At 40.2% G+C, this 25,585-nt stretch overlaps 1 protein-coding gene across 1 annotated transcript in view; it reads right to left on the minus strand.

Moving 5' to 3' along the window:
• Window positions 1-25,246, minus strand: part of SPATS2L (spermatogenesis associated serine rich 2 like) — a 57,719-nt gene extending 32,473 nt beyond the window's left edge. The window contains exons 1-2 of the mRNA XM_005415948.3: window positions 25,186-25,246; window positions 7,042-7,105 (exon numbers count right to left, since the gene is read on the minus strand). Coding sequence (XP_005416005.1) covers window positions 7,042-7,080 — 39 coding nt within the window. The 5' untranslated portion in view covers window positions 7,081-7,105; window positions 25,186-25,246. The remainder of the gene's footprint in view (window positions 1-7,041; window positions 7,106-25,185) is intronic.
• Window positions 25,247-25,585: the final 339 nt, after the last annotated feature.

Genomic DNA, 25,585 nt, shown 5'->3' on the forward strand with positions numbered 1-25,585 from the left:
CACCTAGAAATGCAAATTTCAAGGTCCCTGATATTCTAGCCCTTAGTCCTTTAACCCTGATTTCAAATACATATGTAGATTTCTGGGTCTGAAGCTCAGCTCTCTCCCCTCGTGCAAAAAGTGCCCTATTTGCTTCCAGAAAGGGACCTAGAGATAAAAAAGGAAAAGCCAAAGGGAGGGATGGGAAACTTCCTGACAGCATAAGCCTAACACAAATGCACTTCTCCAGCTGTAGGTCATAGGAGACCTAACACAGACTGTGATGAACAAAAGCATATCAAAGCTCCAGGAATGCTTGACAAATGCAAGATGACAAGGTGGATTTACTGAAGGGCTCAACGTGATCTGGATCCAACCACTCTAGGTATGCTGGCTGCTCTCTGGTGTCACAGACATCCTTTTCGCTAAAATCCTTTCTTTAGGATTTTTTCCTTCTGAGAAGCTGTGGCCTCAGAAACAAATGTAAACAATAGGTTATCTGCTGCTGTGGAATGCAACAGGTCAGTCTGGATTGGCCCAGCATGGATGTTGATAAATAATGGCCAATCCAGAACGGCGCTCTCTCGGACACAGTCCGAGAGAACGGCGTTTGTTATGATTCTTTACTTTTCTATTCTTAGCTTAGCAAGCTTCTGGAAAGCTCTCCTGCTTTTTTTGTGTAGTATAGTTATAATGTAGTGTGTATATATCATAAAATAATAAATCAAGCCTTCTGATCATGGAGTCAAGGATCTCATCTCTTCCTTCACCCAAAAACCCTTGTGACCACCGTCACACTCTGGTTCACCTGCTAGCTCAGGGGATAAAACAGCCTTTGTGCTAGTACAGCTACACAACTCACTGCTTACAAACCTCCAGCTGCTTGAGAGAAGTCTATCACTTCCCAATCCCAAAAACTGTATAGAGCTCATTTTCATTATAGATGTGATAGGATGATGCAGGGCAGGAGGCAACTCCTAACTTTCTCTCCCTAAATTCATAGTCCTCAAATTCAGCAAGAATATCCATCTTCTTAACATGTAAACAACAGATTATGCAACTAGAATCATCTGGTATTTATGACTTCTCAACAACCAACTCCTTTAAAAAATATTCAGCATCCTAAAGTATGAAAGAAAGTACCAGAGCAAAAGAATCCCTTCCCAGGGAATGGTGCTGCATTAATGCCATTCTGCAAAGGCTAACTCAGCAATCTACTTTATTAGATTTCCATTTATGTGGGAGAAAACTTTTTTTTTCCTACTTACTGAAACTTGATCCTAGGAGAAACAGCATTACCAGACTAATTATTTTGTGAAACATCCTGCTTTTATCCAGTGTAGATTCCCAGTGAACTCCTGTCATCATCTGGATGCTAGACAGCATTCCAGGACACCAAGAGAATTCAGTAACATACCTTCAGAACCACAGATAATTAAGGCTATTAATGTCAGCATTAGCTGAGAATCTGTCACTGACAGCAGTTAAGTTCCTGGGCTTTCCCTCCTGTAGCTTAACAGGAAAGCACATTACTTTGTTTACTAAGAAAACTTTCTTAGAATTTCAGCTTACAAAAGCTAATTTAAAGCAATCACTGATCCAAAATATAAACCTATGATATTGACTGTATACAGTCAAGAACCTGAAAGACAGAACCCAGGTCCACCTCCATTTAAACTCATGATCCACAGCTCAAGTCCTGCTAATGCTTGCTGCAATTTGAGCCAGACTGTGTCTCATCAGGACCAGAATTCCACAGTCATGAGGATGTTTTTATCTGTCTCTTGCAAAAAATGTTGAAGACTGCCCAGAAATGGAATCAAAATTGAAAAAGGTATCAAGTGTCGTCAGATAAGCGTCTACCTCACAATAAAATCCTCAAGGTCTGGTCAGATATACTTGACTATTTTTCTGATGATTACTGTTAAACATCTCACTTGGGGCAAATTTTTGGCTCACCTAAAAAAAGATATATATATACACACACACTCATATATGTATAAAATGAATCAGTAAGAGGTTACTTTGGAGGAATATAGCACACAGGAAAGGACGCTGATTTCTACCCTCTCATGGTAGCTTACTCTAAGTCCTCACAAACAGCCATCTCACAAGACTTTCCAGGTAAGTCAAGCTCAAAAAGAAACGGAGCCTGCCTGTAAGCTGCGACACCAGACTACCTATTCCACATGCAGAACCAAGCTGACAGTGATGTGCGCTCCTCTAAGCCCTTTACTTTCTCTGTCAAGTTTCAAATGGTTCCCAGGCAACTGTAACAACATGGACTCAATCACTGCCTGTTTGCTGCTCTGCTCCATCTGGCCCCCCTTGGCATCATCTCAAAGAGGATGTTTCTGGTGAATAAGTAACATATCCGGGGTTCAGAGAGTTTGTTTATGTATTTCTGACATAGTGACAAATTAAACTTCTTTGCTGAAAGCTCACGGCTGTTCTGAAACCCCTAAACACAGCTGCTCTAATCCCCTTGAAGTAAGTTACTATTATGGTCACTTAGACAGAAAGATTCTTATTCATGCTTGGTTAGGAAAACTAACACCTTCACTTTGTACTAAACAGTAAGATCAACAGGTCTTCTCTAAGTTAAGAACTAAATTAATTTATAAGTATGGTTATCAATAAACACAGACATTTCCTACTTTACTTTTACTGCATGTCAGTAGCAAATTTTTATGTACACAGATACATCATTCAATTCCATTACACCCCCAAATTCTCCCAAATCCTGCAAGTGAAGTAGGGAAGAAGGGCTGCCAGCAGAACACTGCTGGTTTTGATAGTCTGGGAATTTAGCATTAACAGATGTCCTGGCTACATTAAGCAAGAAAATGCATTTTAAAACCACTTCATGGTAGAATTTTTAAAAAGCTTTTGAACTTCTACACAAACACATTTCATGAATACAATTTGACTTGGTTGTATTAAGAGGCTATTTCTTACACTGGAGACATTTTTCCAGAAGCTTTACTAAGTTCATCCTGGCAAGCTGAACAAGTGTTGCTAATATCCCCTTTGAACAAAATGACAGTTTTGATCAGATCTGTGCTTCTCTTTCTGCGACATGATCTCTTCATCACCCTCATACATTCTGATCATTAATTCCTAGTAAGCCCCAAAAAAGTTCTACTTGCTGCAGTAAACTTCTTTAGGCACTCCTCATGGATTTATTATTTCTCCCTTATCCCTCAAAGAGAAAGCCAGACATTCTAATATGTTATTTCAGGATTCCTGAGAAGTTTGGCTTAGTAAGAACTGTTCTACTTGAGTGATGACAGCACCATTTACATACATGGGTCTGTGATATCCTTAATCCAAGTTAAATGGCTCATCAAGTGACAAAAGTGCATTTTGATCAACTTTTTGGTCTTTGAACAGTCCATCTACTTCAACACATGGGCAAAGAACAGCTGCAAAGGTCAACTTTAAGGAGAAAGTTTCCAATCTGTGATTTCACTATCTGCTTCAGTAATGAATGATTTCAAATTTACATACTACTTCCATTCCTTCCAGTAAATCCTACTCTTTCCTTGCATACTGACTGTTGCTTATGAAAACCACATTTATGGTGTAATGCAAACAAAACTGTGAAACCTCCAAAACCACATCTGAATAAAATTTCCTTCTTGCAGTGCTGCCCATCTGCTCCTCCAGCTCTGACACTTGAAATGACAAATGAGAAAGCAAACCTTTCAGGAGAACTTCAGCAAAACATCACTCCTAACAGGATCCCAAAAGGAGAATTTTCATCTGAATGAGTATTTTGCTAATTCCAGCTGACAGCAGATCTCACAGCAAACAAACAAACAAAAATAAAACAAAACCAACAACAAAACAAAACAAAAACAACAGAAAAATGGACCCAAAAGCAAGTCCTGAGGTTTAAACAACTCCTGATATTTCTCTGGATCAAAACCAAAGTCACATGCCAGAGATGAATGGTTATTCTGGGGACTGCCTGATACTCACCCTTCTCTTGTTAAACTAAGAGGGCCTAATTGTTGCAGGAGACAATACATCACTTGTCTTCCTCACTTCAATTTCTTCTTCTTTGGAAGACTTGTAATTCAGAATCTCAGCACCTCTTCTGGTGATGTACTAGGTTAATGCTTGAATACCTCCTTTGATTTTATGGATTTGGATGCAAGCCAATGAGTTTACCCCTTAATCCAGCGAACTTTTGTGCATGTGATCTGAACTATGTATAACACTTGGTCTCTGAAAATCCTCCTACAAAAAATAAGCCCTTACTTATTTTCAGGCACAGAGATAATTATGAGTGTTATCAGAGGCAAGAGGGAGAGTGGCATAGTGAATGAAGACTACAGCAAGGGTCAGGGCAGAGGGAATTATTCTGAGAGGTCCTGATGGTAAACTTCTTATACTGGTTATGCACGCAATTAATGACCTTTGTGTCTGCTGAAATGCAGAACTTAGGTTATTCCAGAAAATCTGTGGGTTATGTGGATGAAAATATGGTAATTGAAACAGTCCTGGCTCCCCCACAAGAGTATCACAGCTGCAGGAGTCTCTGCCAGCTATGGAAACTTTCATTAGCCCTCCTAACATCACAGGCCAACATTTATATAAATCTCTTGGGGGAGAAAAAAGAAGATACAAAATAGAATGTTTAACCTATTGACTCTATGAACTATTTCAGCTGAAATGCCAAGAATGAATTATACAAGTATCACTACCACAGTAGCATTCTCTTATGACTCAAATTCAGGGGTGGGGCTTTACAGAGCCTGGTTGTGAGTGTAATGTCCAAAATGTCTGCACTGGCCTCACACCACTTTTAAAACAGAGGCAGAGGTTTTACTTTCTTGAATAACTAGAAGCTGATCATGGAGAGAACACCGGGAAAGGTCACCACTGGAAAAAAAACCCCAAACAACTGCTGCCCCACCCCCAAACAAAAGAACAAACAAGCTGAAATCTGCATAGGATTTTCACCACATTTTTATCACAGTGAAACAACCTCCAATGTAAGGAGAAACTTGTGTGCTATTTTTGCAGAAACTTACATGAGTAAGTATTTGTGGGCAGATGTACAGCTCCTTTGGCTTCATACAAGTCCTAGCAAGATCAAAGTCTTAAGTACATCATGATCTGCAACCACTAAGGTAGAAGAAAGGGAGAACTGGGAAGGGACTTTATTCTAGTCTGTTCTTTTAAATCAGGCCTGCTTGCATTTACATTAAGGGCAATAGATTTGTGAAGCTCAGCAGAAGTATTATATTTATAAAACTTGGGTTTTTTTACCCAGAAATATTGCCTCCTAAAAGGTGGATAAAAATAAACATTAAACTCACTCTGCTTCAGGTTTGTGAGGGATGACCATGGAAACTCTGTAAGCTAAGTGAGAAAGGGATGTGATTTTGACTCCCTTACCAGCACACTGTAAATATGCCCGCTTTTCAAACATGCAAATGAAATCCTCATGTTTTAGCAGTTTATGTGCAAATATTATCCAAGGCAACTCTGCAGGACTTTTTTAAACTTTTCCCTTGTATTTCTAGTGCATCACTCAAAGACTTCTGGAGCTACAGTCACTTCATAGTTACTCAGTTTGTGGCTGCCCATACAGTAAACCAAATACACGATACCAAACAGAGTCACTGCAATTCTGTTTTAAAACACAAGGGACTTGCCCAGGTGCAATGGCTGCCTGAGCACAACACCTTCTCAACTGCAGTATGTAGACTGCATGAGGTTTATGCTGTTTGATCACCACCCTTTATGCATTAGGTTATTAACCAGTATTTTCCAGAATAAAACCCAGTGATTTTGCAAAACAATTTCAATTGCTATTAAACTAAGTTTTCAATTTGGCATAGGGATTTAGTGGCACTAAATAATAATGGAAGATGCAGGAATAAAGAGTGGAGCAATTTATAACAGAGTGTATTGATTCAATTATTTTCCTGCCTTAAAATGTATATGCTCATTAACATTTGATCTGGGGCACTCCCAGCTGATATCACACTTGGAACAGCAGATACCTACTGTGAATAAAACTTCTGTTGCAGTTCTTCATTCTTAAATTTGCAAAAGACAAACACATGATTTGTAAAATCCTGCACTTGTAAAACTGACTTAAATAAAAAATTTCAAACAAACAGTAAATATGTAGACCTTCAATTCATTTACTGAGTTATCTTTTGGGAATTACTGTACTCTGGCACCAGGGAAAACAATTCAATGACATTACTTTCTACTGCAAAATCATCCATTTGAAAACCCTGTGCTTTTATTAAGGATTAAGGAAGACATTCATCATCAAGACAGAGATTCATACTGACATGCAAATCCTCAAGCACAATGAGCAACACAGATGTTAACACCAAATATAAGGTCAAACCACTGAAAAAACGGGTATCTGGGCAGTGCAACAGGTAAGGAACTGTTTCCCGTAAGGAGAGATAGAGCAAAAGAAATTCTATGGTTAGATTGTCTCTTCACAATCTGACTGCTGGGAGTCACAGAAGATCTCCTGACCTACCTCATATCCTAATTAGCTTTAGGTCCTTTACTGCTCCTCAAAGGGTGATGAGGCTCTAGCTCTAGCCAAGGATATGGAGAAGACTCACTCAAGCACATGGAATGCAGTTAAAAGCAGAAATACTTTAGGAAAAAGTAATCTACTCTTTGCAGGTCCTGCACTTTTAGGAATTGCTTTAAGTATTATAGGTATAACATTTTTTGGCAGAAAATTATTTCTAGAGGGCATGTTTCTTCAATGGTTGCATTTTGTACAGCAGCAATCATCCCAAATTGCTGTTCTCCACAGCATCAGTGTGCACAGGAATTACAAAGGAACAAGAGAACTCTAGCTGACAAAACAGTCTCTCTGCAGAAAAGTAAAAATGCTTCTCATCATGCAAAATTCAGATTAGTCCTATCAATATCTGTGTGTGTACTTAACACCATGCACAAAGTCAATACATAATAAAGTTCAGTATGTAAACAGTGTTGGAAAGAGCAGAAATTAAATAGGTATGCAAATATAATTTTGGTTTGTATTGTACTGTTACTTGAACCTACCTTTTCCTTGATATTTACATGAGAATTGACTTCTGCCATCTTTATTCAGAGGAGAGTAGTGTCTCTGAAATGAGAAAAAACATCAAAGAGATTAATTTGGAGGTTTTAGTCCCAACCTGTCAAAGCTACACCTGTAATGACTAATTGCATATGCTTACCTGTAAGCATTAGAGAAAAATGAGAGCACAATGTCCTGCACAGCAGTGCTCAATCCTGCCAAAGGTAAAGCTAGTCCAAATTTCCAACCTTCCCCAGATTAGTTCTGCAAGCACATTTAAAAATGCCTTACAGCTATGACTCTGGATAAAAGGCATATCACACTTCTCCCAGCCATGTCTCCCATACCCTGTTCTGAGGCTATAAAGAGCAGGAGTACCTCAGATGAACTCAACAGCTCCTGTTTTCTCATTCACCAGCATCCTCAATTTTTCCCAAAAGAATTTATCAATTAATGCAGTCCTAAAAAGCAGCTAAATGTGCCAGGAGGTTGGGCTGACAAGTGCTGCATGGCTGTTTGTTGTTTGTTTTTAATTCATAACTAATTCAGAAGATTTAGTCACACAGCGCCTACTGAAACCAACAGGGTCTGTAGATTTAAATCTCTACGTCTTCTCTGAAAACTTGGGCACATGAATGGAATTTGCATATGATTAAGAAATCTTGCAATATGCTTTCTATTTCCAGTTATGTGGCTGGGTAATTGAGAGACACTCTACCACATGATGAAGAGTTAAACACAGGGAAAGGAGTCCCGTTGCCTATTCTTGCTTCCATCAAAACCAACTGCCTTAAATTTCACTAAGGAACAGAGCTGAATCTTCACATTTTAAAACTAAATCACACACCAAGAATTACAGCAAAGACTAAGTCAAATGAAATACAAGCTTGGTTTGGTCTCTCTCTTTAACTCTATTGCACACTGATAAAAAGGTACAGATATATGAGAATGAGCCCTTAAGTTCATGTTAAGTTTTAAAGTTGGAACAGCTCCTTTTCTCCATTTGAGCACTTGCTATGTGGACTGATCAGTGTTCCAAAAATTGTTCTAAATCTCTTTAAATGCCCTTAAACAATGCTCCCTCAACTTCTTCTTTGAAACACAGAAGTTTAGTAGAGTTCAGACTCCAGAAATTATGCATTTCTCTTACAGTATTCACTGGCAACTTTTAAATCTTATAATTAATTTCTGTATGCACTCATTTTCTAACTAGAGATGAGAGCTGAGGAAGCTTTTGGGGAAGAGATAACAGGAAGAAGAAAAAGAAGTTCATTTGAGTTTTGATCTGATGAAGAGCCGAAAGACAAAAGTAACCATTTCCACTGCCAGCTATTAAAAAGACATGCTTGAAATCAGTAAGGTTGCTCATGCCATCTCCATCTTACTATACTATGAACAGATGCTCTATCAGAACTCAAATACCTTTTACCTGTATTAAGTCAGGGGCTCAAACGCTTAGCCAAGACTGGAGTCTCACTGTGCTTGATAAGCCTCCTTGGCAGCTGGGCCACTGTGTCCCTGGGAAGCAGAGCCTTACTGTCTGCTGGTATCTCAGAGCGGAAGGCTGCCCCTCCTGCCCCTCCTTACATTGAGAATGAAAGGGCTCAAATTAGTTTCTTTGTCAAGCCCACCCAAAGGCTAGAAGCAGAATTAAAAACATCTGGACAGAGCAGGCAAGAAGATCACTCAGAAGGTAAGTTCAGGGCAATTCCATTTCCAATATTTAGTGTGTTCCAATAACAAAAGAAAGGTGTTGAGAAATGCTTGTAGCCTGTAGTCCCTAGACAATTTTTTTCAATGTACTTCTTGTCTTTTGCTGTCAGCTATTTCTCATGCTGAAGGGGCAAAGAACATGAGATATAGGTGATAAATTTTCCCATGCAGACTGGAAAAGTCAGTTCTAAAGTTACTCTAAGTCTTCACCTCCCTTGCTGCTTCTCACAAAAGCATGGCTTCTATCTAGTGACATCAAACCTACACTGGAGGGGTCCTATTCTCTGTTTAAGGGGTAACTGTATGGTAAGGAATACTTAAGGAATTCAACTGGTTTGCTCTTGTATCCAGTACAGAGCAGATTTTGTAATGTTAGAGACAACTGATCAATGCACTCTTGCATACTCATTCAAATACATTTAATCTGATCCAGCACCTCATAACAACATTAACAAAAAAATGTTAATCTGTTCCTGAAGAACCAAGCACACAACACAGAAACAAGCTCACCAAGGGAGGTAACAAACTCTTCTGGCCTTCAAAGTTTATTAACCTATAAAAATCACTAAGTAATGGGAAAAGATCTTTGTCACTTTAAATCCTCAGTTCTTTTTCAACATGTGCTACCAATTTTGTACCAAAATTGTACATTTTAAAACTGCATCTTGTATGAAGCAAATTAATCCAAATAATGATACTTTTTGTGAAAGCCTCATGCCTCTCAACTAAGGTTTCTTCAAAGATACTAGCTAAATAATTCTTGAAATTTAAATTAATTTTGCTGATTAAACCTGATTACTTAGCCAGTTCTGCTCTTTGTAGCAATGCTTTGACTTGATTTAAAACCAGACATAAAAACTTCATTCAACACCTTGCCAGAATTTGATGTGTCTCTTCTCTGCTGTACACTGCAGGTGTTTCTGTGATTATAGCCTTCCACCAATAAATGTGGTGCTGATTCAGCTAGCTTGCCACTGCAAGCTATTTCAAAAAGACCTGGCATGCTACACGAAACGTATCCTCTGCTTCTTTCTTCCTTTCTCTTTTTTCTTTCCCTTTTAAGATAAAGAACTAAGAGGACACCAGCTTTTACAAATGGACCCATTTCTCTATACTTCACACACTTCATTAATATGCATTTTACAACTGTCAAAATGAAGATGCTAAAACTGAGTTGGAGCTATTTTTCATTCACCTTCTCCAAGGGCAGATAATTGAAATAACATTTATAAAACACTTGCTCGTTTATATAACTCAGTCCAGCACTGCTTGTTACATAAAATACAGATGATACATTAAAAAGAAAATGTCAATGCTGCACTAATTTTTAAAAGCATCATCCTTTATGGCTATACTTAATAGCTAACAAATTTAAATTTCTCACTGTAGCACCAACTGATTTATTGACTTAACTAGTGTTTTTTGTCTGGTGTTATTTTAATCTCAGTGTTTAACAATTACTTAGTTTCTGTGGCAAAAGACTACAGCATATCCATAATTTTATGAACAAAAGAGTCCCACTGAAGTTTTGTCTCCAGGCTTGGATCTAAGTTTGAGCTGCTACATTCTTGTCCTCAGTTCTTCGGCAAAGCTTTTTTCTGTGCAATTTGTGAAACATCAAAATAGGACCCTCAGCTGAGCCCAAAAGGGACCTAAAGCCAATGGAGAACAGTACTTCACATATTGCCAACAGCATGCACACAAAAGAATTTTTGGAGAAAGATCCCTGACAGAAAATTTTCTGCACTGGCCAAGATTAAGTTAATACAAGTACTAAATTTAAAACACAGAAAACATACTGTATATGAGAGATTCTCAGACTGAATGTCAGCTTACACGCTTTGTCTTTCTCCACATCTCCTGCTTGCATTTTTGCTCCTGAAATGTCATTGCAAATCATGCCAAAAAACTTCCAAGAAAAAGAAATTAATGAAAAAAAATCCCAACATATACAAAATCCCTTATATAAATGGGTCATTAATTTCAGACATAAATTTCCAAATGCATTACCTGCAGCAGGAGATCACTCTCAGTTTCTCATTACATCCTGACCTCAAATACTGACAGGATGTTTTTTCTAAAGCTATTACACACATCCAAATGAGACATTTCACTTGCCTTGTAAAATGAAGCATTTCAATTGCATTCAAGGGAATGCTGCAGAGAAGACTGGACTACTTTTAGCAGAGTTTTACTTCTCTCCCCTACCAAATGAAGCAATTTGTATTAGTCTATGCAGTTTAAGCTACCATGAACCTGAACCAGGGCATCTATGGTGCTGGCACATATTCTGTCCTGCTGACCTTAACTGTAAGCAGCAACGTTACAGGCAGACAGTTACAGGAACGGCCTTTAACCACTGCAGAAAAACATGTCAGAGCTCACCTGACACAGCCTAAAGTACGTGCCTGCTGGCTTAGCCTTTACAGAAGCTTCCTTTCTGTCTGCAAGCAGCAGTGAAACCCCACTGCTGCTGTGTTAAGCTTCCAAAGAATGCCCACCACCTTCCCACTGGTACCAGCATCAGAGGTTTTTGGCCCACAGACACCTTCCAGCCAGCCAGACCTTCAGGTAAAGCTGACAAACACTCCATTCTACACAACATTATGGATGGGGGGGATTGCCTGCTTCTCAAGAATCAAGGAATCACAACAACAACACTCTGTCTTGCCACTGCTGCAAAACCAGGCACATTTAAATTTCACACTCTAAAACTCTGTCAGATGCTACCCACTCCTAACAACAACAACAACAACAAAATCTCCTTGTGGACACAGAGAGAGGAAAAGTAGTCTATGAAAGCATCAGGGTTGCCAGAAAGATAAAATTTGTGAAAATACCCAGTCACAGTAAAGTCTATCAGAGTAGAGACTGTGTGTGACACCTGCTCCACTGCTTCTGACATCTGAAAACACAGCTTTGGCAAGGGGGATGAGAAAAATCCCCATTAAACAGCACCTAATAATCTGGTGTTGGGAGGATTTCCCATTTGTAGGTTTATGGATGAATGCTTTCCTACACCCCAAAAAAGGTCTTAGTTCCTCATCTGCCCACTGCAACTGTTTCCTTTTATAAAGAAATACTACCCCAGCAAACCAAGAATTCCAGGTCTAACTGACTTGACCCTTGCCAATGCTTCTCTAATCCCAGTCACTGAGCGAGCTTTGTCTATTAAGAGAGAAACTCGAGTTTACAAATTTGTCACTCAAACTTTTTCATGAAGTAGAACAACATCAGAATATGAATTTTAGTTATTTTCTATTTTTAATTACAGATAATTTTCTCATTTCCAAATAGTTCAGTAAAAATCCCCCAGCTCCTAAAAGCTAGACAGGTATGGGCAGAACAAAGGAATCACAATTTTAGAGAAACTTCAAAATATAAGGAAAAAAAAGCTAAGTACCTGTGCAGGTTTTGGCTGGGATTTAGTTAATTTTCTTCACAGTAGCTCTAACACAGGGATGTTGTAGATACTGCCAGCATTTCTTACACAGCATTAAGGCCTCTTCTGCCTCTCACCCCACCCCAGCAGCGAGGAGCCTGAGGGGCACAAGAAATTGGGAGGGCCAGAGCCGGGACAGCTGAGCAAAGGGATATTCCATATCATATGATGTCAGGCTCAGCATACAAAGCTCTGCCACTCAAAGCTCACTCCCATGGGGAGGCAGTGAATGAGCAGCTGTGTGGTGCTTAGTTGCTGGCTGGGATTAAACCATGACAGTATCTAATGAGATTGTAGCAGCCTGCACTGTGCTTTCATCTTCTCTATTTCTACCTTCTCTACAGAATTACATCTCATTTTCAAATGAGATTCCTATCCATCCATATATATTATATTACACCGTCTTGCCTGCAGACTTCCACACACCCTAGGTAAAAGTAAAACCAGCAGAATCAGAGACACATGGCCTCCACTGCACATTTGACTGTTTCTCGTTATAAAGAAATGCTACTAGAGAACAGCAGGCACATGAAGCCTGAGATGAACACGATTTTTCTGATGCAGTTTTAAGCTAATATTGTTGCACCAGAAAGACTGAAAAAAACTCAGAGTGAGATTCCAAAATTCGAGCATTTCAGAAATGAATTATTTTGGTTTTCACTCAGATTTTATTTAAATAGAAGAAAAAATTTATTAGGTCAAATGGGCAAACATCAGCATGCCACTGTCTGTGAAACTGCAAGAAATACCAAGATTCAGACATTTGTCTTCAGTATCTTGAGATTAGCAATGGGTATGATTTTATATTTGCTGTAGTCTCCTGTCTAAAGACAAACATAATAATTAAATGCATAAACATAACCAGAGTCAGGAGCACCCAGCACAAGTATCCTCACAGCTGTCCTTTTAGCCTTTTGTGTCACTAGGAATGAACACACCTAGTAAAAACAACATAAAATGTTATAAATACAGAACTGGTGTTTTCCAGTACTGTTTTATATCTTTCTAATGACTGCATGTAGAAGTTTTCTATGCACACTATCATTTGGTATTTCCTGGTTTTTGGAAGTTTGAGATTAGCCCCTTCAGACTAGTTATGTACCCCAGATAAGTGTCATGACACCTGAGGACTTCAAAATTCTTTCCTTTAAATGCCTGCATAAACATATGTATGGAAGTGCACAAACATTCCAGAATATTCCTCATTTGCAGAGTCCAGTCCCATTACTGTCCCTGGTCACGCTTGTCTCAATCACAGAATGCAGCTGTTGCCTCTGCATTCTCCCTCCTGCTCAGCTACTGCAGCCAGACTCTCTACTGGTCACCACACTGGCTGCAGATCTGAAAACAGGATGCAGGAAATAAAGCATCTCACTGATTCCACATGTAGCTCGGGATTCCTACAGAAAGGAGGCTTACGCTCCCCCATTGTTTATCGCCTCCTCCTGAGGACATCTGAAATGCCTGACTACATGGTCTGAGGAAGAAGCAGATGTCTCAGATCTACAGCTTTGCAGGCTGCTCACTTGGAAATGGGTAGTAAGGGGTAAAGGTTTGGAAAATGTGCAGTGGCACATCAGGAACTCAGTTATGCTACTTAACACTATAAAGTCCATATCTGAGAGACCACAGACCTATCTGCTAAAAATAAAAAAGGGACAAAGGGGAAAGTGGGATATGTGAGGAAGGACAGACCTTAGCACCTGGGTCAGTGTCCTTCTGTCTCCTATCCTCCTCAGATTTCTGCCAAGGGCAGGAACGGCTCTAAGCAGGTACCACAGACACGCTGCCATGTCCAGTCAGTGTTGCAATAAAATGGTTAGGCATCAGTAAGTTCTGTACCTCATTCTGATAAAACCCATTGCTCCTTGACCGTGTTATGCTCTCCCCTTCCTAAGCAGAGATGGTACCATCCATGTAACCCAGGGAGAGCCTGTGCTTCTCCCCTCTTGTCAGCTGACTTGCTTCCCTCTCACAGTTCCAGCGTGTGAGAAGCCACACCACTGCTTATGTGGGCTGCACAGGCATTTGTGTTTTCACAGAGATATGGTGTGTGAGGGGTCCTCAGGTCCTCCCTGCACATGGTGTTGCAGCTCCATTATATGAGAATCCTGCAGAGGAATGCTCTAGCCCTTAACAAGGTCACAATAAGAGTGGGTCAAAAGAAAGCTACTGACCGGCATCTCCCCTAACTCCATTAATATTTCATCCACACAGCTTACAAGTATTCAGTGATAGAACCGTATCTTTTGATACTGACATCATAAAATATTCTGGCTGTATTTCCTATCACCGGTCACCCTTGGTTACAAGCAAGGCTGCTAGCAAACCCTCTTCCTGTACAGCCTTTGAATGCTGGGTCTGTCCTATCCAAGTGAAGCTCTGCTTTTACACAAGTTTCAGCATGGCTTCCCCAGAGACTGGTGTCACTGTACGAGCTGGTGTTCCCTCATGACAGGTGACTGACACCCTCAAACAGTGACCACCTCAGAGACCTGGAGGTGTAACAACCAATTCTACCTCTGCAGAATATAGCTGGGGCTGAGAAGGATCCAAACCAGTAGTTTATATGAAGGTCATTAATGCCATCCTGCATCTGAGCAATGGAGATCAATTTAAAAAGCACATAAAAAAAGGTCAGCTCTGCATTATTTACAGCAACTTACTGGAATGAAGAACAGAGCTGCAGGAGGGGACACATGCAAATACTGTATAGAGCTATGTTTCCACGTTTCAACAGATAGGTAGCAGTGCAAAGTAAATACTCTGTCACTACTGACACACACACACACACATATATATATGTCTGTAAATATATATATATATGTGTGTGTGTGTGTGTGTGTGTGTGTGTAAATATATATATAGGCAGGCACATAGACATACAAAGGATGCATAAAATGCTTCATGAAATAATCACATTTTTAAGTAAAATGAATTTGAAAATAAACTAAGTACCATTATTTTTTTAAAAACAGCATTCTAAACATTGAAAAACTTCCCCAAAACACATGTGGCAGTACACCTCTTAAACAAAACCTAGGAATTCAAATTCCAAAAAATGTCAAATTTCTGGAAGGAAGTCATGTTGCACAGCAGCAGGCTTTTCCATGAAAGGATATTTTACAGATAGAAGAGCTATTTCCTAGTGAACATTCAAGGGACTTAGGCACAACCTCTGAAAATTCCTCCCATCCTTTTTCCATAATGATTAGGAGCCAAACAATTTTCAAGCCAGATCCTTTCTAAAATTGCACAACTTGCCATGTGAAGCAGAGTCAGTAATCTAAAGCCAGTATTTTCCCACCTAAACTGATGTACATATCATGTGTTTGAACTCCCTATCCAGCTGGTTTTGTCACCTGAACAACTATCAAATATACTGCTCCAAGTCTGAGTGGTCAAAAGCACATGTAATTGTAAACTGAGGTGACAGCACTTCCTATTGCTCTTCTTTTTGACCCATCCAGTTTATACCACCAATTTACCAGAGAAGGGAACGCTCAGCAACACCGACTCTACTCCACATTAAGAAGCTCTAGTGAACTACAAAAATACCAGAAGGCTGAAATAGTATAAGCAGAAAATTTCCTACCATGAAATGAAAAATTGTTAGGAGACTATCGACTCATTAAAATTTTTGGAATTTTGGAAAAAAATGAGGAGTCCTGTTCTAGAAATGTTTATATAAAGAACATGAAATAGCTCAAATAGAAGAGACAGAAAAAACTCATCTCAGCAGCCCAGTGACAAGAGAAAGTCTCCAGCTCACTAAAGATCTAGTGCCTGTTCCAAACCTGCCTGCTGCTACGCTAGGAGAGTACTTTAAACCCTAGGCCATTCTAAAAAGAAAAGGATTTTCTCTAAATAGGTTTTTTTATTTCCCTCAGCCTCCTAGAACCAGGTAAGAGCCAGCAAAGGTATAAGCCCACTCCAGAGCTCCAAGGCAGGAAACCCAGCAGTACTGCATAACTACCACAACTACCCAGTGGCTGCTCAGGATAAAATATCCACTTGCTGGCTTCTGATGCTCACCACTTCAGGGACTGCATGCAGGGCCTCCATACCCTCCCTGCTCTGCAGGAGAATGTTGCTGGAAGCCTAGAGCCTGTGTTCTGCTGGCTGGCATCCTAGAGGAACATCTGCAGAGCATCACTGTGATTCAGCATAATCTGAATTCCCAGTTTTACTATGTATATCATACTAGGAGAGCTGAGCCCAATTGACAATAGATGAATTCAGCTACATGGTCAGTAAATGGTTTTCTCTGATAGGCAGGAGGGAGGGATGGGGGCTCTGGAAAAAAAAATTCAGACTGAGAAAACTCACTTTCCACAGTAAGACTTGCCAAAATAAACATTAGCCTCTTGCTCTTCCTCAAACGCCTCAAAATATCTTCCTAAACATATAGATAAAGAGCAGTGAAATAGCAAAAAACAATCCACTCCAACTCTGCATCTGCATGACCCTCCTGCAAAACAACAGAAGAGGTTAACTTTCAATTTTTACAAACGAGGTATTATCTTCCAAGCTGTTCTTGCCAGGGACTTGAGCTATTAAGCCATTTCCGCTGGCTCCTATTTCAGCTCAGAACGGGGGTGCCAAGAGACAGCGCCGGCTCATCTGCTTTTGCGGTTGCCCAAATGTGGACTGCTACAAGAGCACAGCATGGGAATGCTAACAGGCAAGGATGGAAAGTGGGAGCACCACTTGCCTTAATCACAGTGTTTTCCCTAAACAGTAAGAGCAGAAGTTAAAAAGCAAATGTCAGGAAGTGCTCAAATTTACAGGTGTTTTGGACATCATAAATTATCACAAGGATTATTATCACAAACTTCTACCAGTAGGCTAGCAGAGTATAGTAAATTTTCAGTGTTGGAATAAACCTCAAGTTCAAAGATAGTCTGATTTCTGGAGGTATTCTGATTTCAGCCTTCTTTCTATTAAGTATTCAAAGTTCACGTCACCTTTCTTTCTTGCTCAGACATCTCTGAAGAACCAGTTTACTGTTGCTAGATGTGCAAGGCTGGCTCTCAGCAACTATAATCCTTTGAATTCAAAGAACTACATGGACTCGAACCAGCTGCTTGCTGATCCCACAGGAGCCCCCCCAGCTGCAGACAGAGAAGGAGAAGTCAGCAGAGCTGCCCTGACCAAGCACACCAGGAAGCACCACAGTCATGATGAATTGGCAAGTTTACAGTGAGTCTGGGAAAAGGAAGCATTTTACCAGAGCTCTGAAAGTGCTCCCTGAATAAAGGGCTTCTGAAGGGAGCTGACAAGGCCAGGTGCTCAACTGGAGGCATGACAGACCTGAAGAAGCCTTAGTGTGGTGAGACCTCAGGTAAGTAACATATATTCAAAGTATAGGTAAGCATACTTTATGAGTCAGTGAGGTTATGTATATGCTTGAAGGTAAACACCTGATTTAAATGTGGCAAAGCAGTCTGAACCTTCCAAAACCAAACACTGAAATTAAATGCAGTCTTTCATTTTCTATAACCAAGTCACCTCATATAGCTCCTTTGAAGAAGATGCAAATTTTTCCTTAAACAGTATTTAAATTATTATATATTATATACATATGTACACATACAAAATACATGTACATAAAAGCTCTAACAAATGTTCACGAGTTTCTCTAGTAAAATCACCTGATGTATATCCACAATGAACAGACACAGGCCCAGCAGTATTCCCATATTAACAGTACCTGTAGAGTCAGACACTACACTGTTTTCACCACTGACATTTTGATATTCTCAGATTTACAACACATAAGAGTCTTCCTCTCCTCCCCCACCTTTCTACTGCTGAGGAAAACATCCATTTTCTAATGTTAACAAAAAGTATTCCTGGAAACAACAACAAAAGCACACAAATAAGTTAACCCATAATTGCTTATTGTTTCATACAGTCCTTCAACCTAATTGCTATTACACATGAATAAGCAGCTATTAGAGCATTCACTGGACTTTGAACTGCACTTTTTAGAGGTAAAACCCAAAGGAAACCCATCAATTTTTTCAACTGAAACCCACACTACCCAGCTACATCAACACTAATTGCAAAAGTACAGTTAATCAATGCAGACTGCATACTGCCAAAAATAGGCAAAAGTGCCTTAACCAGCCCCCCCTTCCATACCCTCCCCAATAGTCAGGGGACAATCTCAAAACACTCTTCTTTTTCTGATGGTCAACAGCATATGAAGTGTTGCTGACATGCATGAACTGAGGCCCTTGTTCAGACAGGTATATTAAGGTTTTGGATTTTTATTTAAATTACAGGTTTTTTAACTTAGAAAGGACAACCCAGAAAGGACAACCCAGAGATAAAGCTGACTAGCTGCAAAATATGGACAGCAAATGGAGTATCGACCGAATAAAAAGAAGATACTTTATTTATTGAGGAACATTTTCAAGAAAATAAAAGTATGTATTATTGTAAGGTATTTTTCTCAAAGACAGGTAAGCTCACTTACGCTGTACAGCACAGATACACATTCTAGAGCATCTTTCAGCTCATTTGTTTGTGCCTATTCACTCTAAGTGATCTATCTTTGGCATGCCAGAATCCATGAAATGATAAAATCTGTGGACAAACCTTTACTTTGCATTGGTCCAGAATTTCTGAAGATGAACCTTTAACACAGCTTTGGAGGATAAGGTAAATTCTACTTGCTGCACATAATTTAGTGTTCAAGAGTTAAGCTTTAACTTGTAGTTACCACTGCAGGCCCTACCAGCTGAGACTCTGTGTGCTAAAGGATGCCAAACCTACTTTACTTGGGCAAACATGGATACCAGCAGGTTTCAGATACTGGATTGGGTTTGTGTGACAATGTTTTGATAGTGGAGGGGTTACAGGCTTGGCTTCTGTGAGAAACTGCCAGAAGTTTCCCTCATGTCTGATAGGGTCAGCGCCAGTCAGCTTCAAGAGGCACCTGCCAATGGCCAAAGTCAATCCCACCAGCAACCACTGCAGATGGAGGGAGGACTAAGAAAGAATATGTGAAAGGAACAGCTCTGCAGACACCAAGATCAGTAGAGAAGGAGGGGCAGGAGATCCTGCAGACACCAGAGCTGAGATTCTCTTGCAGCCATGGAGGACACCACACCAGAGCAAGTGGATGCCTGAAGGAGGCCATATCCCTGTGGGAAGCCCTCACTGGAACAAGCTCCTGGCCTGTGGACCCTGGGAGAGAGAAGCCCATACCAGAGCAAGTTTGCTGACAAGAACGTGGGGAATCCTTCCCCTGAGGAGGAAGGATCAGCAGATGTAATGTGTAATGAAGTGACCACGACTCACATTACCCACCCACCAGCACTGCTCTGGAGAGGAGCTAGAGAACTTGGGAGTAAAGTTAAGCCTGAGAAGAAAGGAGGGCTGAGGGGAAGGTGTTTTAAAATTTAGAGGTTTTTTTTCTCATTATCTTACTTTTATTGACTGGTAACAAATTAAGCTAATTTATCCGAGTCTAGTCTGTTTTGCCTGTGATGGTAATGGCTGAGTGATCTGTCCCTGTCCTCCTGACCCATGAGTCTTTTGTTATGTTTTCTCTCTCCTACCCAGCTGAGGAGAGGAGGGACAGAAAGGCTTTGGTGGGCACCTGGTATCCAGCCAGGGTCAATCCACCACAAACACACAAAAAAGCATGTTTTGTATGGGAATCTCAAAACTGCTTTAACTGCTAAGTCTTTCTTCTCACTGCTGTTAATTAGCAACATTACAGCAGCACTGACAAGCTCTTATATATTGCACGTAGGCGCTAACAAAAACCCAGTGCTGGTTAACAGTTACCACACTGAGCAAACCAAAGTCTCAGCAAGTCAAACACCCAGTATCTCAACGTGCTCTAATCATCCTGTCAGCAAGTAAGAACTGCCAGACAATAAACTGAGCTAGCTAGGAATTTCCCAATCAAATGGGTTTTGTTGGGGTTTGGTGAAGCTACTTCAGCATAGCCAAAACATTTCTCGAGCACCAGCTAAGCAAGGGTTCCCCAATAGCTAAGTGAAATCCCTGTTAGGCAGCTATCCTTTCCCAAAAGCCCAAATCACAGCAAAACTTGAGATAAGCAAAGTTCAGCTTAACAAAGCAGGAAGTTACTGTGGCTTGTGCAGACACAGAAGAGCTGATCACAGCATTTATTATCAAGTAAAGCGTTGTATCAGTCACGCCTTTCCTTCATTATTCTACAGCCTCACCAAGTAAAGGCAGAGGTGACTCCTGAACAGCTAGTCCTTTACAAATTGTCTGACTGTATTTTCATGAAGCCATTCACAAAGTTATCATCTTCATTCATAATGAGCAGTCCTGGCAGTCACTCATACAGATTTCTTACTGTAGACAAAAACACAGTCAGAGCTGCCACAAATGCACATCTCCAATTTAGCCACACACCAAAACAAGCAGGGCTGGCTCTGCAGGCAGCAAACATGAGATGTGACTGCATTCTGTAGTTAATAGAGCTCTGTCACTGGTATCCACAAGAACCAAGGACTTTGGCTGAAGAGAGCTGGATTTATAGTTGCTCAATATTTGGACTCTCCAATAACAGAGGGAAAAAAAGAAAGACCCATGTATGAGACACAATTTACAACACAGGATGAGATTCAGCTCCATTGGCTGACTTCCTTAAACATGAAATTTACTTGCCAATAACACTGACACGCTTGCCAAGACCTGAACTTTATCACTATTTTTCCATGGGTTCTGCTCATTAACTGAGGTCAGACAGTCTAGCCACCTTGCTCACAATCAAAGCACAGCAACAGGGAATGCTTTGGCTCTTTTTAAACTGCCTGAACTGTGCAGTTGGAAAAAAAATACAAGAACTCTTTCACCACTTTATTCCCACATACACCTTGCTTTTGGACAGGGCACAAATTACTGCCTTGATCCTCCCTTCTAGCAGAATACACACTCCATCCTAGTGGCCTCAGAGAAAATTTCTTCCTTTGCTATCGAAAACAAAGATTTCCATAATTCTTCCAACCTGTTCCAACTGCCTGCTCCATAGAGGGAACAAAAAATGAAAGTTATCACTGGCAAAGAAAAACTACCTGCTCTAATCATGAACCTTTACAGCTGAACTATTTCAAACACACTGGAGGAGGGCAGTTCTATTTTGCCTTCACTGTGGGCTGCCCTTTATGAATATGTTCACTCTTCTCCACCATATAAGGAAAGTTTCACTGAAGTCAGTGCTTCCATGTTAAAAAGGCATGAGAAATTGCACAGAACTTTTTATGAAGGCACTGAAGTCTCAGTTTCACTGTGCTTACTGCACAATCAACCAAATCCCATAATGTCATCTCTCTCCTGGAATGCCAGCATTGACTGACAAATCTAGTAAGAGGTTTGGAGGTGGCTGCCTTGAACTCTGACATTTAGACCAGCCACACTGCTACCCATTTGTGTATGCTTTGTGATGCTTTTCACAACCAGGAGCAAATACTTATCTCTCTTCACATTAACAAGTGGAATAAAGAAGGGCCACCAAAAACAAAGCAGACCAAATACCCTAAAAATAAAGAATCAATTCAAGAACTCAAGAGTCTCCTTTAATCTCAATTATTTTCTCTAAAAAAATCTGTGAAAGCTCAACTTGCTTTCAGTTTCAGACTTTGATACTGATCAAAGTAATCAGTGAGCTCTAATCTCAATTACCTGAACTCTGCATCACATAGCTGCAGTTATTTTTCACTGACAGCAGCATACATAATGAAAAGGTGTTGCAGGGTAGAACAGGGCCATTCACTGATTTTTTTTCAGAAGTGAACTAAGACTTCATTCCTACTTCAAATCTTTTATTTTTTAGTTTTTCCATTTCTTAGGATAAGTCCATAAATCTAATTCTTAATGTTTCAATTTTGGAAGCATTTTATCAGTCCAGTCTCATGATAAATAAGACTCACAGAACAGATTATTTTAAGGCACAGAATTATATACTTATACAGACAGTAACAAGATGCACCTATAGGCAATTAGAGAATGACCCATTTCTGACATAGGTCTGATGTTCACATTGGGTAAAATTTCTCCAGAATTGTTCTTGCAGGACAGAGTCAGCTTGAATTTGTAAACACTATTCAGACAAGTACTTAAGTGCTACTGAATTTCCTGAAACAATTTTTTACACATTTTCAGTGAAAAATGAACTTCACCGAATTCTTAAGAGTATTTTTGAACTGTTTCAGAAATGTGCATAATTCTAATGAAAATGTCACATCTGCACGTACAAGAAAACATTTTAAATGAAGAATACTCTGTTCTTAAGATCTTACAATAGGATTTTGTTCTTGTGATAATTCCTGTTTCAGTACTACATTAAAAAGTAAGTAAAAAAAGTAGTATGATTTGGGGTTGTGGTGGGTCTGACTGGGATGGAGTTAGCTTTCTTCACAGCAGCCCCCATGGTGCTGGGTTCTGGCTCTGTGGCTACAGCAGTGCTGACAACACACCAGTGCTTTGGCTGTTGCTGAGCTGTGCTTGCACAGTGTCAAGGCCACCTCTGCTTCCCACTACACCCCACAGCCAGGCTGAGGGTGGGCAAGAGACTGGGACGGGACACAGCTGGGACAGCTGACTCAGAGTGACCAGAGGGATATTTCATGTGATGTATCCTCAAGTTCATAAATAAAAATTGGGATAAAGGAAAAAAAGGATATTTTTGTTTTCAAGCAAGTTTTTTGGCTGTTGTTTGGAGACTGGCTGGGTATCAGTCTGCCATCACCTGGTGTGCCCACTCCCTTGCTCTGCTTGTTTTTCACCCCCTGAGCCCCCAAGCTTTTCTTCACCTATTAAAGGTTTTTTAACTCATCTCAGGAGTTGTCTTTTGTTCTCCCTATTTTCTCCTCCATCCCCCTGTGGAGAGCTGCTGCAGGGAGCGAGTTAGGAGCTGTGTAGGTGCTTGGCTGTTGGCCAGGGTGAACCCACCACAGCAAGTCAAATTGAAAACCCATCCCAGATTGGTGTACTCCCTTCTCAGATTCTGATCTAAAACTTGCCCCAGTATTCAGTGTCTACAAAAACTCAACTTCTCTAGATACTTGTGGGGATACTTGTAGACTTGACTATAATCCTCATCCCAACTCTACAGTCTGAGGAAGCATTTGTTATTCTCATTCTGCTGAGGGGTAAAGAAATGGAGGGGACTACAGGAAAAGATTTTCAGAGTTGATTAAAAATTTTGGCCTCATTTGCAGAAAGAACATTTACACACAGCCACCTTTTAGTAGCAACCTGAAGGCTTCTCACAGCTTAAAAACAATCCCTTTGCAAGTTTAAGATCTTTGCTGACCTCCCTATTACTACCCCTTCAAGCACAAGATTCACAAATATGGATCTTCACTAACAAGCCAGCAAGTTTCCTTATTCTCAGGGCCACAAGGCATCATTCTGGTGTTGAAGACCAAGTGCAGCCGAAAAACCAGCATCTTTCCCAGAAATCACTGCTTCTGAGAAATCCCTGTGCTATGTAACACTGCTGACAAGGGTGGAGATGCTTCCAAGAGATCTCGTTCTCTAGGCAGCCCATCTGTTTCTGACAGCTCAACTTCTGGTCAGCAACTGACCCAATGAGTCACTCTGCATGTACTATACAGAGCTCAAAGCCAGACAAGCAATATTTCATCATGTACTTGGCCACACTTGTGATCAGCAGATGCCTAAGAACTATTTGGGCACATATCTTTTTCTTCTTTCCTTTGAGGAAGTCACACAGCTCAGCACTACCGAGTTTAGTATGCTGAATTATTAACTACCAGATTGACTCTATTCAGCCACTCCCTGTGAGCTTTCCACTACCAAAAGCTTTGAAACTTTGCCATGTGGCAATTCTGTGCAAAAATTATCTTCCTTCAAATAGGAAATCCTTAAGAAACTACCTCCTTCCATCTATTTATTATAATGCCTGAGCATTTCAGAAACTTCAATACATAATCGTATTTATCACTCTGACGCCCATGCTTAAGTGCAGGAGTATTGTTACCTCATCTTACAGATTTAAAATTGAGGAATTAAGTGATTCAGTGAAGATTTCTCAGGAAGCCATTCATAAAGGAGACAATTCACCTGTCCTAAGCTGCAAGGAAACTGAAGAACCTTACAGACATTTGAAAAAAATTGTCATCTCTATTAGAATTACACAGAAGAATGAGGTCCTTAAAACTTTAAACTTGTTAGATTCAGGCTTGGAACAGATTTAGCTTATGATTTTTAATATGCTGGACACAGAGAAACTGTCTTCTTTGGACAAAAAGGTAAAAGTAATTACTTGATATGTTCAAACAAATGTTTTCTCCAAAACAAGTGACAAAAACCATGGAGTTTGGACCTCTAAAATTAGGCAACTGCAGAGCTCCCATTTCTCAGTTTTGTAGTCTACACGTGTATGTAATTTTTTTTTTTAATTACTATGATGCTACCCTTTGCCACTACCCTCTGAACATCACTTTGGACTATACTTGGCGTGATATGACTTCAGAATACCAGTTCAGCAGAACTTTCAGCTGCAAACCATGCTACATCTTCACAGTCATTCAAGCAATTACAAAAGATGAGAAGATGGTGAGGAGAAGCAGTAGGACCATATAGCATAAGCTGGTCAACTTAATGACAGAGGAAGAAGACAAAGGAGAAAAATTTATACAGAATGGTGATTGATAGACTCTGGAGAAAAAACTGCCCCATCCCTGAGAATGTTCAGGGCCAGGCTGGATGGGGCTCTCAGCAAACTGGTCCAGTTAAGGTGTCTCTGGCCACGGCAGGAGGCTCAGAACAAGAGGATCTTTCAGGTCCCTCCCAACCCAAGCCACTCTATAATTTCCACATGATTCAAGTTACAAGATGTTCAAATAGACTGCACTGCTCTGGTGAAAGCAGCCCCCAAAGTTCTTGGCTTCTTGTTCTTGCACTGACAGACCTGTAAGTAAAGAAACTTCCTATCTGAATGATCAGCAAAGAAAGATAAAAAGTATCTTACCACTGCAAATTACTCCAGTTTCTGTTCCTATTTTTCTGTCTTCTCCAAATGATTGTATCTCCTGCAAAAATAGCTGAAGTTAAAAAAAAAAACAACAACCAAACAAGTACTTAATTTTTTCTTAATTTGCTTTACTGTCTTCTTACAGAGGACTTTTGTGAAAAAAACATCCCTCATTCCTTTACTGCTGTGGTCAACATGCGGGGATGTCCTTACCTGTTTTACAGGGCTTTTCTAAGGACCTATCTTCACTGCCATGAAAGCTCAGGCAATCACCTAAGCTTTGTTGTTAGTCCCATTCCTGACCACACACACAATTCTCCCCTGAAACAAACCCATTTTAAAAGCACATATTTTAAGCCTAAACTAGCCAGCACATGGGATGTGCAGAAAGATAAAC

The sequence above is a fragment of the Geospiza fortis genome, unplaced genomic scaffold (assembly GCF_000277835.1).
Source record: "Geospiza fortis unplaced genomic scaffold, GeoFor_1.0 scaffold112, whole genome shotgun sequence".
NCBI lineage: Eukaryota > Metazoa > Chordata > Aves > Passeriformes > Thraupidae > Geospiza > Geospiza fortis.